At 37.7% G+C, this 14,887-nt stretch overlaps 2 protein-coding genes across 2 annotated transcripts; both read left to right on the forward strand.

Annotated features, from left to right (window-relative positions):
* Positions 1-9,554: 9,554 nt before the first annotated feature.
* On the forward strand, positions 9,555-10,875 carry LOC131695770 (uncharacterized). The gene has a single exon (XM_058984287.1). It carries the CDS (start codon positions 9,593-9,595, stop codon positions 10,457-10,459), a length of 867 nt encoding a protein of 288 aa, XP_058840270.1. The 5' UTR covers positions 9,555-9,592; the 3' UTR covers positions 10,460-10,875.
* Positions 10,876-12,641: 1,766 nt separating this feature from the next.
* Positions 12,642-14,618, forward strand: LOC131695769 (uncharacterized). Its single transcript, XM_058984286.1, has 2 exons — positions 12,642-13,745; positions 13,828-14,618. Exon 1 carries the CDS (start codon positions 12,680-12,682, stop codon positions 13,544-13,546), a length of 867 nt encoding a protein of 288 aa, XP_058840269.1. The 5' UTR covers positions 12,642-12,679; the 3' UTR covers positions 13,547-13,745; positions 13,828-14,618.
* The last annotated feature ends 269 nt before the right edge of the window (positions 14,619-14,887 follow it).

Raw genomic sequence — 14,887 nt, forward strand, 5'->3', positions numbered from 1 at the left:
TTGACACATACGCACATACATACACACACACACATACACACACACATACACACACATACACACACATACATACATACACACACACATACAGACTTTTTCCGATCTCGACGAACTGAGTCGAATGGGATATGACACCCGGACCTCCGGGCCGGGATTAGGTTGACGTTTTTCAGAGTGATTGCATAACCTTTCTATATGAGAAAGGCAAAACCCGTTTTAATCCACCTAATGGTGCAATTGTGCTTTTCTCATTTGTCCAGACTACGATTCCATGGCTGGTTATGTTCAATACAATGGTGGAAATGAATATTACATGTTCAGTACAATTTTCACATACGAACAATGGATCGACAGCCACGATCTTGAGATACTATGTGATACTGAAACATCGCTTGAAACCAGCGGCGGATCATTTAGAAAGATCCGGGTCCTGCATAAAACTTTCAACTTGTTAAGAAATTTTAAACTAGTTTTAATTTTAAAGTAGCAACCCCTCACTGCATACTCGCTCCGGGCCGGTATGTTCACATTTTTTCCACATACACACACATACATACACACACAGACATTTTCCGAATTCGACGAACTCAGTCGATTGGCATATGACACTCGGCCCTCCCGGTCGCGATTAGATTGACGAATTTTAGAGTGAATGAGAAAGGCAAAAACATTTTTAGCAAATTTTGAAAGTTATGCATTTTTTTTTGGTGAGCAGTTCTATGTTTCATAGACATTAAATCAATTTCAACTTCACTTCCTATTAAATAAAGACCTTTATTACAGTACATCTCTACAAAAGCGAGCTCAATTTGAAAAGAAATCTGAGGATTATTATTGATTACAGAACTCTGGAATTTTCTATTGGAATGTTTTCAGGCAGGAATTTGATATTGATGCTATTAGACAACTGTGAAATCAAGACCAATAGATCAGTTACATATCAGGAAGGACCCCATTCCGACAATTTATCAAAAGTCCTCATGATGTTTACAACAACAGGTTATCAATCTACGGATCAGATAATTGTTATTGTAATATTGAATTAAATCAGTCTGCATCAATAAATTTTCAACTTCAATCCAATTTATTTTTTTGGTTTGGTGGGGGGGGGGTTGTATGGTGTTAAACCCCAAAACCTTCTCTTGGCTACGCCGTTGCTTGGAGTTATTTATTTCGCTTTCCATTTTCCGATATGTTTCAGATCGATCCGATGGTTATAAGTTAGAAAAATTGCAGTCAGAAGGTTCGCACAAATGAACATTTTTGCACTGATAAGTTATCAAGTTCCTTCCAGATAACTTGGAAGTGTTCGGTGATTATTTCTAGCGGTTGTCGATAGTAAAATGAAATACAAAATTCGTTTTATCGAAATAATGTTTAGCTTATTTCAATGGATTATTACTATATTGAACAATAAATAGGCGAGAAAGAGTAATCAACAAACAACAAGCCATAACTTTTAAAGTATTCAAAATAGATATTTAAAGTCTTTAGTAAAGTTATTCGCAAAAGTATGAGCTACAAATTTGCTGAAGACATCATTTCGATATAATCACTTCCAAGAAAATTTGTGAAAATATCTCACTCATAGGGAGATTAATCAGCAAAAGCACAATACCAAAAGAAAGGGCATATTGCCGCCATTAAATTCTCCGAAGATACTATTGACCTAAAATAAGCCGTTTTGGCGTTAATAATAGATTACATGTTTTTGGTCATATTTCTGGCAATGGGAAATGATAAAAATCTTTCGTCCGCCTTTAATGTTAAATATCTCTTTTGATAATAGTCCGATTTCAACAATCTATAGCTTGTTCGAAAGGTATTTGTTAAAGTTGTCTAAAAACATATAAATTGTTAATCTATAATGTCAATTTCGGCAGATAATTTAAAAAAACTGTAAAAAACGCCATTTTTACGCATTCAAACATTCATATCTTGGAAACTAAACATCAGAATCAAAAACAAATTAATAGCGTTCATACTGTTTTTTGGTTCTTTCATTTAAAATTGGTTTGGATAAGATCGGTTCAGCCATTGCTGAGAAACACGAATGAGAATTTGTCCGTTACATACACAGACACACACACACAGACATTGTCCCAAATCGTCGAGCTGAGTCGATTGGTATATAAGACTCGGCCCTCCGGGCCTCGGAAAAAATCATGAAAGTTTGAGCGAATTCTATACATTTCTTTTATAAGAAATGTAAAAAGATACTCACCGCAGTGCCGACTTACGATCACCTGCTCGTTAACGGAAGATCCACTAAAACTTCCAACTACACCGTCGGATTCGGTGTTTGTTCTCCAGCAGTCCACTGGTATAACAGCGACCTAAATACCAGATCACAAAAAAAGAATTAGAATTTTTATAAAAAAAATTGTTTTGTTTTAAATAAAACTAAAAACCAAAGAAAACAATTTTTATTTTTGTAAACTTTTGTTTAACATAAACCTTCAGTGCAAAACTGGTACCTCTGCCACTACCGAAAGGTCCTTACATCAAAATGGCTTTGCACACCACAAAAAACTAATTAGCGTCACTGTGAACTATAAAGCACAAAAGAAATTCCACTATTTATTTTGTTCTATTTATAGTTACTTACATTTTTTTCTGTGCTCTAATGGCCACGCTCTAACAGCGGCGCTTTTAAATATGTCTGGGTGACCGGGAATCCGTCCTGGATATCGTTGTCTAGCCGCGTTCCGGGTTTTCCTCGTCGCTAGTTATTATAACCCGTCCAACCGAGAGGTGGACCAAGAGATGTAGCTTCAGTTAGTAAAAGAGCTGGAACGTCTACTTCCTAAATACTATCACTTGTGGAGGACCGAGAATAGGAATTCTTTTCTTAAGTTAAAATAAACACTTCTAACTTAGTTTGATCGCGCACTGGAATAAGAGACTGACGTCTCAAATCCAGTTGTATTTATTTACCTGTCTGCAAAGGTAGGTACGCCAAAAGAGCGTAACCTAATTTTATACCCATTTTTGGGAACACAACAGTTTCTTACGTTTTTTGCAATTAACCTTCGAACGATACAATATTGTCCCACAAACTGCACATAAATAGAAAGCTTATAAAAATATATTTCGAACAGGCTATAGATTGTCTAAATCCATGCACGAACGGCGGAGATATTAGACATTTTGTATTTTTAGTCCTCGCTTACCAATTTCCACTAACTAAAAATGAGATTGTTTCATACATAGTATTGCTTTACTGGTGTTTTAGGGGCAAAACTAAACCGATATCGGAGTATGAAAACACATCTACGTGATTCAAGGAATTCAATGTTGAGAACATTTTGTGAATTACCTTTATAATAAATTAACTATTTCTCAAAAATCATTATATAAGTTCACTTCAAAGACAAAATAATGTGTTGATAAAGAAACAGTGAATTCTACTATTTATCCATTGGATTAGGCATTGCGTTCAACCATGAGGTAAATGTTGAATGGTATATCAATACACAGATCAACAAGTAATTCACTTAGTAGTGAGATAAAAGATTTCTCATATAATTATACTCGCGGCGTCACTGAAAGCAACTATATGTTCGAAGCCCAAAAATCTACCGAAAATTTAGCTCTTTTGCAAGATTTAGGTTATACTGGCTATGGCGTAAAAATTACTACTTACATTATTTATGATAAGAATGTAAGAAATCAATATATCATAATAATATACCTATAAAAATAATGTCACTGTATTAACCATCATTTGACATTCCTCACACGCCCGCCCCCATCTCTCTCTCTCTCTCTCTCTCTCTCTCTCTCTCTCTTTTCTCTCTCTTTTCTCTCTCTCTGTCTCTCTTCTATCGCATCTATCTAGCTATTTCTGTATCCATTTCTAAGTTGTGTGATAAGATCTTCTGCTAATCTGAAATATTTATTAATTGTAATTGCGAAGGTTTGAGAAAACAAAACTATTTTTTGTCTACTGCTACATCAACACAACTTTAATTCAATTGTATTCAAAGCCTGTATCTTCACTATAATTAAGGAAATTCATGGCTATATCAAAAAAATATTTGGCTTAACTGGGTAATATGAAAGTTTGACGATGAAAATTTTCAAAAGAGACATTCCACGTGCGATATTTACTCTATTCGTATCTCTATTGAATTTTGAATGAAACATATGCTCGTTTCGAAGACAAAATACATGAGAGGAAGAGGTTCTAGAGACGACAATGTGAACCTCCCACTCGAGTTCGGATTGACGGTGACGAAATTGAGATGGTCGACGTATTCATGTATTTGGGCTCACTGGTAACCGACGACAATGATAACAGCAGTGAAATTCAGAAACGGATCTTGACGGGAAATCGTGCCTACTTTGGACTCCAGAGGACGCTCCGGTCGAACAAAATTCGCCGCCGCACGAAGTTGATTATCTACAAGACGCTGATTAGATTAGATCGGTGGTCCTCTACGGCCACGAGACCTGGACTATGCTCGTGGAGGACCAACGCGCCCTTGGAGTTTTCGAACGAAAGGCGTTGCGTACCATCTATGGTGGCGTGCAGATGGAAGACGGAACGTGGCGCAGGCGAATGAACCATGAGTTGTATCAGCTGCACATTCGTTGTATTTGTATGAACTTTCATGAAAATAACGGATCACAGACCAAAAATATCCACAAATTAGATCCAGGAAAAGAAGTCTCCCAAAGTACCCACTCTCGATGGGGGATGCAATTACAATGTGTCTTCTAACTTATCGTCGTCCATATCTGGATATACTGAGTAGTTTGAACCATTTCTTTTTTACAGTGTTGGTCTGTATAGGACTTATTTATCCATATTTCCAGCACGAGAATTCGAGACGAAATAATATGAAAGCTATGAGGATGAATGGAAATAGACTGCATTGCAATCAACTGAATGCACGGCTTTTATGCTATCGACATAGCGTAGACATTTCACACCATTTACTTCAATGCAAATAAAAACTTTGAAATATCAACCTGCTCATTCACGAGTCGGATTCTCCCTGTCGTTCTCTGTTCAAGGGGCTTGAAAGCACATGTGACCTTGTCTCCCTTTACTATATTCAATTGCGCGTTAAAATACTGGAGCAGTAAATTCTATTCTGTACATAAATCTTTTTTTCGGGAATATGTGACCAAAAAATAAATTTCGAATTCCAAAGCAAATTGAACGTTCCAGGTTCCTGATAATTAATTAAGGTCCAAAAATAAAGTAGAAACACCAGATAATCTTAAAACGACGCCGTCAAGTACAGAAGCATGAAAACAAAAAGAATAAAACCAAAAAGCCCTAGAAAGTCCATTGCATATTTATTAGCCTTTTCTCAGAAGATGGGATTTTCAAAAACATTTCAAAACTTTCTGATGCAATGGTTCTCAAATTCGTACAATCCAGTTTATTCATTTTCTTTATTCAAAAATGTTTTTAGCTTCACATATATGACCATTTCATTTTAATTAATTATTTGATTCAGCATCTTTTTATTCCTTTTGTGCATCTGCGTTCATTTTACTTATTTTATTCGTTTCATTCTTTGGATTCACTCTGATCAGTTTATTCTTTTTGTGCATTTTACTCATATCATTCATTTAACTTATTTTATTCATTGTATGCATTTTTTATTCAGTGTCTTCATTTTAATAATTTGACTACTTTTGCAGTTTTGATCATTTCATCCAAATAATTTATTTGATCAATTTATTTCTTTATATTAATTTATAACCTTCTACCATTGTTTAATTTTTCATTTTAATCAATGCATTTTATTCTGCTCATTTTCTTCTTTTTATTCATTTTATCACTTCAGCTCATTTTGTTTATTTGATTCGTTTGTTTTATTTATGGATTTCATTTATTTTTTACTTTATTCATTTTGTTCATCCATTCTTTTTATTCATTTTATCCATTTCATTAATTTGATTCATTGTATTCACTGGATGAATTAAATCAATTTGATTCATTTAATTCATGTGATTAATTTGATTCATGTGATTCATTTGATTCATTTGATTCATTTGATTCATTTGATTCATTTGATTCATTTGATTCATTTGATTCATTTGATTCATTTGATTCATTTGATCCATTTGATTCATTTGATTCATTTGATTCATTTGATTCATTTGATTCATTTGATTCATTTGATTCATTTGATTCATTTGATTCATTTGATTCATTTGATTCATTTGATTCATTTGATTCATTTGATTCATTTGATTCATTTGATTCGTTTGATTCATTTAATTCATTTGATTCATATCTTTAGTTTTATGCATTTCATGTCCAGTCATTCGTTTTATTTCATTCAATTCGTTAGTATGAGTTAATTTATTCTTTTAATCTTATAACTATTTCTAAATATAATCTTAATTTTTATTTGATAACCTAATCTAATTTGATTCGTGTATATTATAATTTCGATTTACATAAATTTTTCTACTCATTTTATGAATTTAAAAACCTAGTATTTCATTTTTTGCTTTACTTTTTTTATTTCGGTCGTTTTGTTGATTTCTATAATTTATACGATATTTTATTCGTGCAAGACTAGAAACTGTTTTCATCCCACCTCTAGTTGGGTGCCTACTTCTCGTGAGTTCTGCAAACTAATCCAATAGTGAAATGTGTAAGAAATGTCTCATCTCACTGCTAGGTGGATTAAATCGGTTTTTAAATAGTTTTTATTAAAATATGCGGTTGGGGTAAGTTGGCGGTGCCACACGCGGGGCAAGTTGGCGGTACCTACTATTTACAATGCAAAAAAATCATCAAACAATTTTATTTCTGGAATTCACTACAAAGTAAGAAAATCTTTATCTTGTGTATCTTGCCAATGTAGGAGACATTTATTCCGGAATTGCACGAAGAATTTCGAAAATTTACTTTTGAATAGGAAGTACGCATCAAAGTCAAAATACAGGGGTATTGCAACTGAAATATAATAGCAAATGTCGGCTAATATACAGTTTCCTCGAAAAGACATTCAGCATGTTCCAAAAGGACCCTTGAAGTAATTGAATCTCCATTTGATTGCTTGGTTTTTGGCGTATACTTACATACCGCCTGGGGCTGGGTAAATTGGCGGGTTTTCCGCGTCACATATTTTTGTCTCTAAAAATGGAGACAATGCATGAAACACTTTAAAAAAAATCAGCGATGTTGCCGAGAGTCTGCTCTTTCATGCCGCGTGTTCTATTTTGCAAGATCTATCTACATCAAAGCGATAAAAATTGAAAACTGAAAACATCGCTAACTAGCCCCGGTCTCTCCTACTATAACTATTTTAGAATGAAAAACTACTCGCTAAATTCCTATGACAAGCTAGCGTCAAAAAATTTTAAAAATTGTATACGAACTATATTATTGTAAGTAACCCTTTGTGTTCGATGTTTAAAGTTAAGTTAATGCATGATAAATTGTTACCCATAGTTTCCCCTGAAGATGGCGCTATACAGTACCGAAACGTCGGATTAATAAAAACCATGTTCAAAAATAGTGAATGACTGCTTAGCCGAAATAAATCCAACAAGAATTATATTTACTATTTTATTATTATTTATTTCTTCATAATAATGTAACGTAAGGCAATTGCCTTTTTTAATGTTACAATTGATATCACTATATAATTAGATCTTATGTTAGTTTGTTGCTCTCAGTCGTAAAACAGCTAGACAGGTAGATATATTCTTAAAATTTTACTGATATTTACGGCTTTCTCAGTCTATTATACTTAAGCAAACGTTATATTTATAGATTGCCCGACGTTTCGGCCGTTTTTGATGGCCTTTTTATAACCTCAATATGGCTAGCATACACAGTGGATTTTTTATGCTTATTGACAACAATTTTGGTCACAACACAGTACAACTTTTCAAAACGTACGCGCAGCTCAACACCAAAATGTGTAACATGACGGTACGTAAGGACTTTTTGATAAAATGCCGTAAAACGGGAGTTTTCCCGTCACACATAGTGAACTCATTGAAGTGTATCCACCCGTTGCTCGAAGAACGGAGCCCATATACGCATAAGCTTCAACGAATAATCGATCGTTTCAAGAAAGCAATTCTAAACATCGAAATCCAACATACATTCTACAAAATAAAGTGCTTAAAACAGGAGTTACAGCAAATACAGATACAGCTTACTATCTTCACTACCAACGACATTGCAACACGATTTATTACCACACAGAACCAATCTTTCGATAATCGACAGGAGTTACAGAAACGGAGGACAAATAAAAAGCTCGCAAAGTTATTAGAAAAAACAGCACCACTGGACAACAGCACACCAAAACACCAAGATAAAGCCATACTAAACGCCACTACCGTAACAGTTCCATCGGACACTCTGACACTGCTCAGCCTTGGACCAAAATTTTCCCTACCAGTTACCAGTCTCAACCATGTTCCATTCTATCACATGCTAGCCGACGTTGAAGCCATCCTACGTGTTTCGCCAGACCAAACCACACAAGATCGCAACAGATGCCAGATAGCAACGCAAATCCAGAACTATATCTCCAATTCCAAACATAATACACACAAAACCCCGCTCCATAATTTCTGCAAACATGCAGCGACGACCACCGCAAAATTTCTCGCAGACCACCAAGACATCTACATACTTGAAGCTGACAAAGGCAACAGAACGGTCATAATGTACAAACATGAATACGACCGCAAAATGACCTTGTTGCTAAACGAACCTAATTATCGAGTTGTTTCCAAAGATCCAACACCATCCGTCCAAAGACAGACCAACTCGCTCATCACCAGACTACTCAATCTGAAGCTAATCAACTCTCAAACATCCATCCGTCTAAAATCAACCACTTCCGTATGCCCTCGTATATATGGACAACCCAAAGCGCACAAACCCAATCTACCACTACGCCCAGTTGTCCCAAACATCACAGCACCAACGTACAAATTATCCAAATATATAGCCAACATACTTAAAAGATCACAGCAAAGCGAGTACAATATATCGGACAGTTTCCAATTCACCGAGTACATAAACCAGATCACTCTCCCGCCTGACTACGTCCTAGTATCGTTCGATGTCGTGTCGCTGTTTACAAACATTCCTATCGAACTTGCCACCCACGACATAATCATGGATTGGTGTAACATCAAAAAGTACACTGATATAAACTTAGACTTGTTTCTCGAACTAGTGGAATTTTGCACCAAAAACAGTTACTTTCGATTTCGAGACAAACACTACGTGCAAACATTCGGTACCGCTATGGGCAGCCCCCTATCTCCCATTTTAGCCGATATCGTGATGGAGAACTTACTGCAAACCTCCACTCAACTACTGCCGTTTGCTATACCCGTCATTCGTAAATACGTGGATGATTTATTTTTGGCACTCCCGAAAGACAAAATAGCACTTACGCTCGATACATTTAACGCATACAATTCAAACCTACAATTCACAAAAGAAGAGGAATCCGACAATAAACTACCGTTCCTAGATACACTTGTAATTCGCAATTCGGACCAAACTTTATCCACTCAATGGTACGCAAAACCGATAGCATCAGGCAGGCTACTAAATTACCATTCATTCCACCCACTTTCCATGAAGATGAACGTAGCCAAAAACTTTATCGAAAGAGTAACTCGACTCACTACGGATAATACCACCAACATACAGCATACAATTTTCCAGCATCTCCGCCGTAATAATTACCCCGCCACACTCATAAACAGGCTCATACAACGGTCTAAAAACACCACGCACGAAGATGCCTCCAACACTGCACCATTAACCATAAGAAACCACAGTCAAAGCATATCAACATGCAATCACAGTCCAACAGTCCCACCGAACGAACAGATATATAGATCCCTGCCGCACGTGCCAACACTCAGTACATCCATAGCGAAAATGCTCAAACCAGACTATCCCAATGTAAAAATAGCTACAAAGCCTATCAACACAGTATCAAAACTACTGCCAAACACAAAAGACTCGGTTGACCCATTGCTGCAGTCTAATATCATTTACAGCCTGTCATGCGATAATTGCACAATGAGTTATTTGGGCATGACACGCAACCAGCTTAGAACCAGGCTATATGGCCATAAAAGCAATATTAACCAGTACCACAAACTGATAGCTGATGGTACGACCGACAGCAACGAACAGCTGATCAGTCTCGGAGAGAAGACTGCCCTCATCGAACACATGATACAACACAACCATACCTTCGATCTTACCAAAGCCAAAATTATTGACAGAACCTATCGACCGACGGCTCTCCCGATACTAGAAATGTGCCACATCACGAACACACTCAACACCGTAAATCATCGCACCGATGTGGACGGGCTCAACACAACTTACGCAGGCATTCTACATACACTCAGAACTACCAATACTCGCCGCAATAAAGCTTCCGAACCAGACACAAGTAATAGAACACTTTTGGCCCATGATAGATAGTTACCGTTTCGGGTCACCATCTTTAAATCATACGTTGTAATACCGGTGGATGTGCATATCGAGCTCCGTGACCAATAGTGCACCCAGATGGTTTTTATTGCGAAAAATCCCCATATTTCCGACCAGAAAAATTCGTGCAAAATTCCCAAACCTCCCATCGTTGGCAATCAGCGAATTCGACAAAGACGCGTAAATTAGAGTAAGTTCACAATGTCAATGTCCCCCCTTTTTGTACCTTTCTGTTTTCCTTTTACTCACTATGACATGAATAAATTTTCCAGTTTTCCCTTGAAAAAGGCCATCAAAAACGGCCGAAACGTCGGGCAATCTATAAATATAACGTTTGCTTAAGTATAATAGACTGAGAAAGCCGTAAATATCAGTGAATGTTCCGTAACCAGTCGTCAAACATCTTATTATAACCTCAATATGGCTAGCATACATAGTGGATTTTTTATGCTTATTGACAACAATTTTGGTCACAACACAGTACAACTTTTCAAAACGTACGCGCAGCTCAACACCAAAATGTGTAACATGACGGTACGTAAGGACTTTTTGATAAAATGCTGTAAAACGGGAGTTTTCCCGTCACACATAGTGAACTCATTGAAGTGTATCCACCCGTTGCTCGAAGAACGGAGCCCATATACGCATAAGCTTCAACGAATAATCGATCGTTTCAAGAAAGCAATTCTAAACATCGAAATCCAACATACATTCTACAAAATAAAGTGCTTAAAACAGGAGTTACAGCAAATACAGATACAGCTTACTATCTTCACTACCAACGACATTGCAACACGATTTATTACCACACAGAACCAATCTTTCGATAATCGACAGGAGTTACAGAAACGGAGGACAAATAAAAAGCTCGCAAAGTTATTAGAAAAAACAGCACCACTGGACAACAGCACATCAAAATACCAAGATAAAGCCATACTAAACGCCACTACCGTAACAGTTCCATCGGACACTCTGACACTGCTCAGCCTTGGACCAAAATTTTCCCTACCAGTTACCAGTCTCAACCATGTTCCATTCTATCACATGCTAGCCGACGTTGAAGCCATCCTACGTGTTTCGCCAGACCAAACCACACAAGATCGCAACAGATGCCAGATAGCAACGCAAATCCAGAACTATATCTCCAATTCCAAACATAATACACACAAAACCCCGCTTCATAATTTCTGCAAACATGCAGCGACGACCACCGCAAAATTTCTCGCAGACCACCAAGACATCTACATACTTGAAGCTGACAAAGGCAACAGAACGGTCATAATGTACAAACATGAATACGACCGCAAAATGACCTTGTTGCTAAACGAACCTAATTATCGAGTTGTTTCCAAAGATCCAACACCATCCGTCCAAAGACAGACCAACTCGCTCATCACCAGACTACTCAATCTGAAGCTAATCAACTCTCAAACATCCATCCGTCTAAAATCAACCACTTCCGTATGCCCTCGTATATATGGACAACCCAAAGCGCACAAACCCAATCTACCACTACGCCCAGTTGTCCCAAACATCACAGCACCAACGTACAAATTATCCAAATATTTAGCCAACATACTTAAAAGATCACAGCAAAGCGAGTACAATATATCGGACAGTTTCCAATTCACCGAGTACATAAACCAGATCACTCTCCCGCCTGACTACGTCCTAGTATCGTTCGATGTCGTGTCGCTGTTTACAAACATTCCTATCGAACTTGCCACCCACGACATAATCATGGATTGGTGTAACATCAAAAAGTACACTGATATAAACTTAGACTTGTTTCTCGAACTAGTGGAATTTTGCACCAAAAACAGTTACTTTCGATTTCGAGACAAACACTACGTGCAAACATTCGGTACCGCTATGGGCAGCCCCCTATCTCCCATTTTAGCCGATATCGTGATGGAGAACTTACTGCAAACCTCCACTCAACTACTGCCGTTTGCTATACCCGTCATTCGTAAATACGTGGATGATTTATTTTTGGCTCTCCCGAAAGACAAAATAGCACTTACGCTCGATACATTTAACGCATACAATTCAAACCTACAATTCACAAAAGAAGAGGAATCCGACAATAAACTACCGTTCCTAGATACACTTGTAATTCGCAATTCGGACCAAACTTTATCCACTCAATGGTACGCAAAACCGATAGCATCAGGCAGGCTACTAAATTACCATTCATTCCACCCACTTTCCATGAAGATGAACGTAGCCAAAAACTTTATCGAAAGAGTAACTCGACTCACTACGGATAATACCACCAACATACAGCATACAATTTTCCAGCATCTCCGCCGTAATAATTACCCCGCCACACTCATAAACAGGCTCATACAACGGTCTAAAAACACCACGCACGAAGATGCCTCCAACACTGCACCATTAACCATAAGAAACCACAGTCAAAGCATATCAACATGCAATCACAGTCCAACAGTCCCACCGAACGAACAGATATATAGATCCCTGCCGCACGTGCCAACACTCAGTACATCCATAGCGAAAATGCTCAAACCAGACTATCCCAATGTAAAAATAGCTACAAAGCCTATCAACACAGTATCAAAACTACTGCCAAACACAAAAGACTCGGTTGACCCATTGCTGCAGTCTAATATCATTTACAGCCTGTCATGCGATAATTGCACAATGAGTTATTTGGGCATGACACGCAACCAGCTTAGAACCAGGCTATATGGCCATAAAAGCAATATTAACCAGTACCACAAACTGATAGCTGATGGTACGACCGACAGCAACGAACAGCTGATCAGTCTCGGAGAGAAGACTGCCCTCATCGAACACATGATACAACACAACCATACCTTCGATCTTACCAAAGCCAAAATTATTGACAGAACCTATCGACCGACGGCTCTCCCGATACTAGAAATGTGCCACATCACGAACACACTCAACACCGTAAATCATCGCACCGATGTGGACGGGCTCAACACAACTTACGCAGGCATTCTACATACACTCAGAACTACCAATACTCGCCGCAATAAAGCTTCCGAACCAGACACAAGTAATAGAACACTTTTGGCCCATGATAGATAGTTACCGTTTCGGGTCACCATCTTTAAATCATACGTTGTAATACCGGTGGATGTGCATATCGAGCTCCGTGACCAATAGTGCACCCAGATGGTTTTTATTGCGAAAAATCCCCATATTTCCGACCAGAAAAATTCGTGCAAAATTCCCAAACCTCCCATCGTTGGCAATCAGCGAATTCGACAAAAACGCGTAAATTAGAGTAAGTTCACAATGTCAATGTCCCCCCTTTTTGTACCTTTCTGTTTTCCTTTTACTCACTATGACATGAATAAATTTTCCAGTTTTCCCTTGAAAAAGGCCATCAAAAACGGCCGAAACGTCGGGCAATCTATAAATATAACGTTTGCTTAAGTATAATAGACTGAGAAAGCCGTAAATATCAGTGAATGTTCCGTAACCAGTCGTCAAACATCTTATTATAACCTCAATATGGCTAGCATACATAGTGGATTTTTTATGCTTATTGACAACAATTTTGGTCACAACACAGTACAACTTTTCAAAACGTACGCGCAGCTCAACACCAAAATGTGTAACATGACGGTACGTAAGGACTTTTTGATAAAATGCCGTAAAACGGGAGTTTTCCCGTCACACATAGTGAACTCATTGAAGTGTATCCACCCGTTGCTCGAAGAACGGAGCCCATATACGCATAAGCTTCAACGAATAATCGATCGTTTCAAGAAAGCAATTCTAAACATCGAAATCCAACATACATTCTACAAAATAAAGTGCTTAAAACAGGAGTTACAGCAAATACAGATACAGCTTACTATCTTCACTACCAACGACATTGCAACACGATTTATTACCACACAGAACCAATCTTTCGATAATCGACAGGAGTTACAGAAACGGAGGACAAATAAAAAGCTCGCAAAGTTATTAGAAAAAACAGCACCACTGGACAACAGCACACCAAAATACCAAGATAAAGCCATACTAAACGCCACTACCGTAACAGTTCCATCGGACACTCTGACACTGCTCAGCCTTGGACCAAAATTTTCCCTACCAGTTACCAGTCTCAACCATGTTCCATTCTATCACATGCTAGCCGACGTTGAAGCCATCCTACGTGTTTCGCCAGACCAAACCACACAAGATCGCAACAGATGCCAGATAGCAATGCAAATCCAGAACTATATCTCCAATTCCAAACATAATACACACAAAACCCCGCTTCATAATTTCTGCAAACATGCAGCGACGACCACCGCAAAATTTCTCGCAGACCACCAAGACATCTACATACTTGAAGCTGACAAAGGCAACAGAACGGTCATAATGTACAAACATGAATACGACCGCAAAATGACCTTGTTGCTAAACGAACCT

This window comes from Topomyia yanbarensis, unplaced genomic scaffold (genome assembly GCF_030247195.1).
Source record: "Topomyia yanbarensis strain Yona2022 unplaced genomic scaffold, ASM3024719v1 HiC_scaffold_52, whole genome shotgun sequence".
Taxonomy (NCBI): Eukaryota; Metazoa; Arthropoda; class Insecta; order Diptera; family Culicidae; genus Topomyia; species Topomyia yanbarensis.

Coding starts and splice junctions, on each gene's coding strand:
- LOC131695770 (XM_058984287.1), top strand. CDS start 9,593: ATGAAGATGAACGTAGCCAAAAACTTTATCGAAAGAGTAACTCGACTC.
- LOC131695769 (XM_058984286.1), top strand. CDS start 12,680: ATGAAGATGAACGTAGCCAAAAACTTTATCGAAAGAGTAACTCGACTC.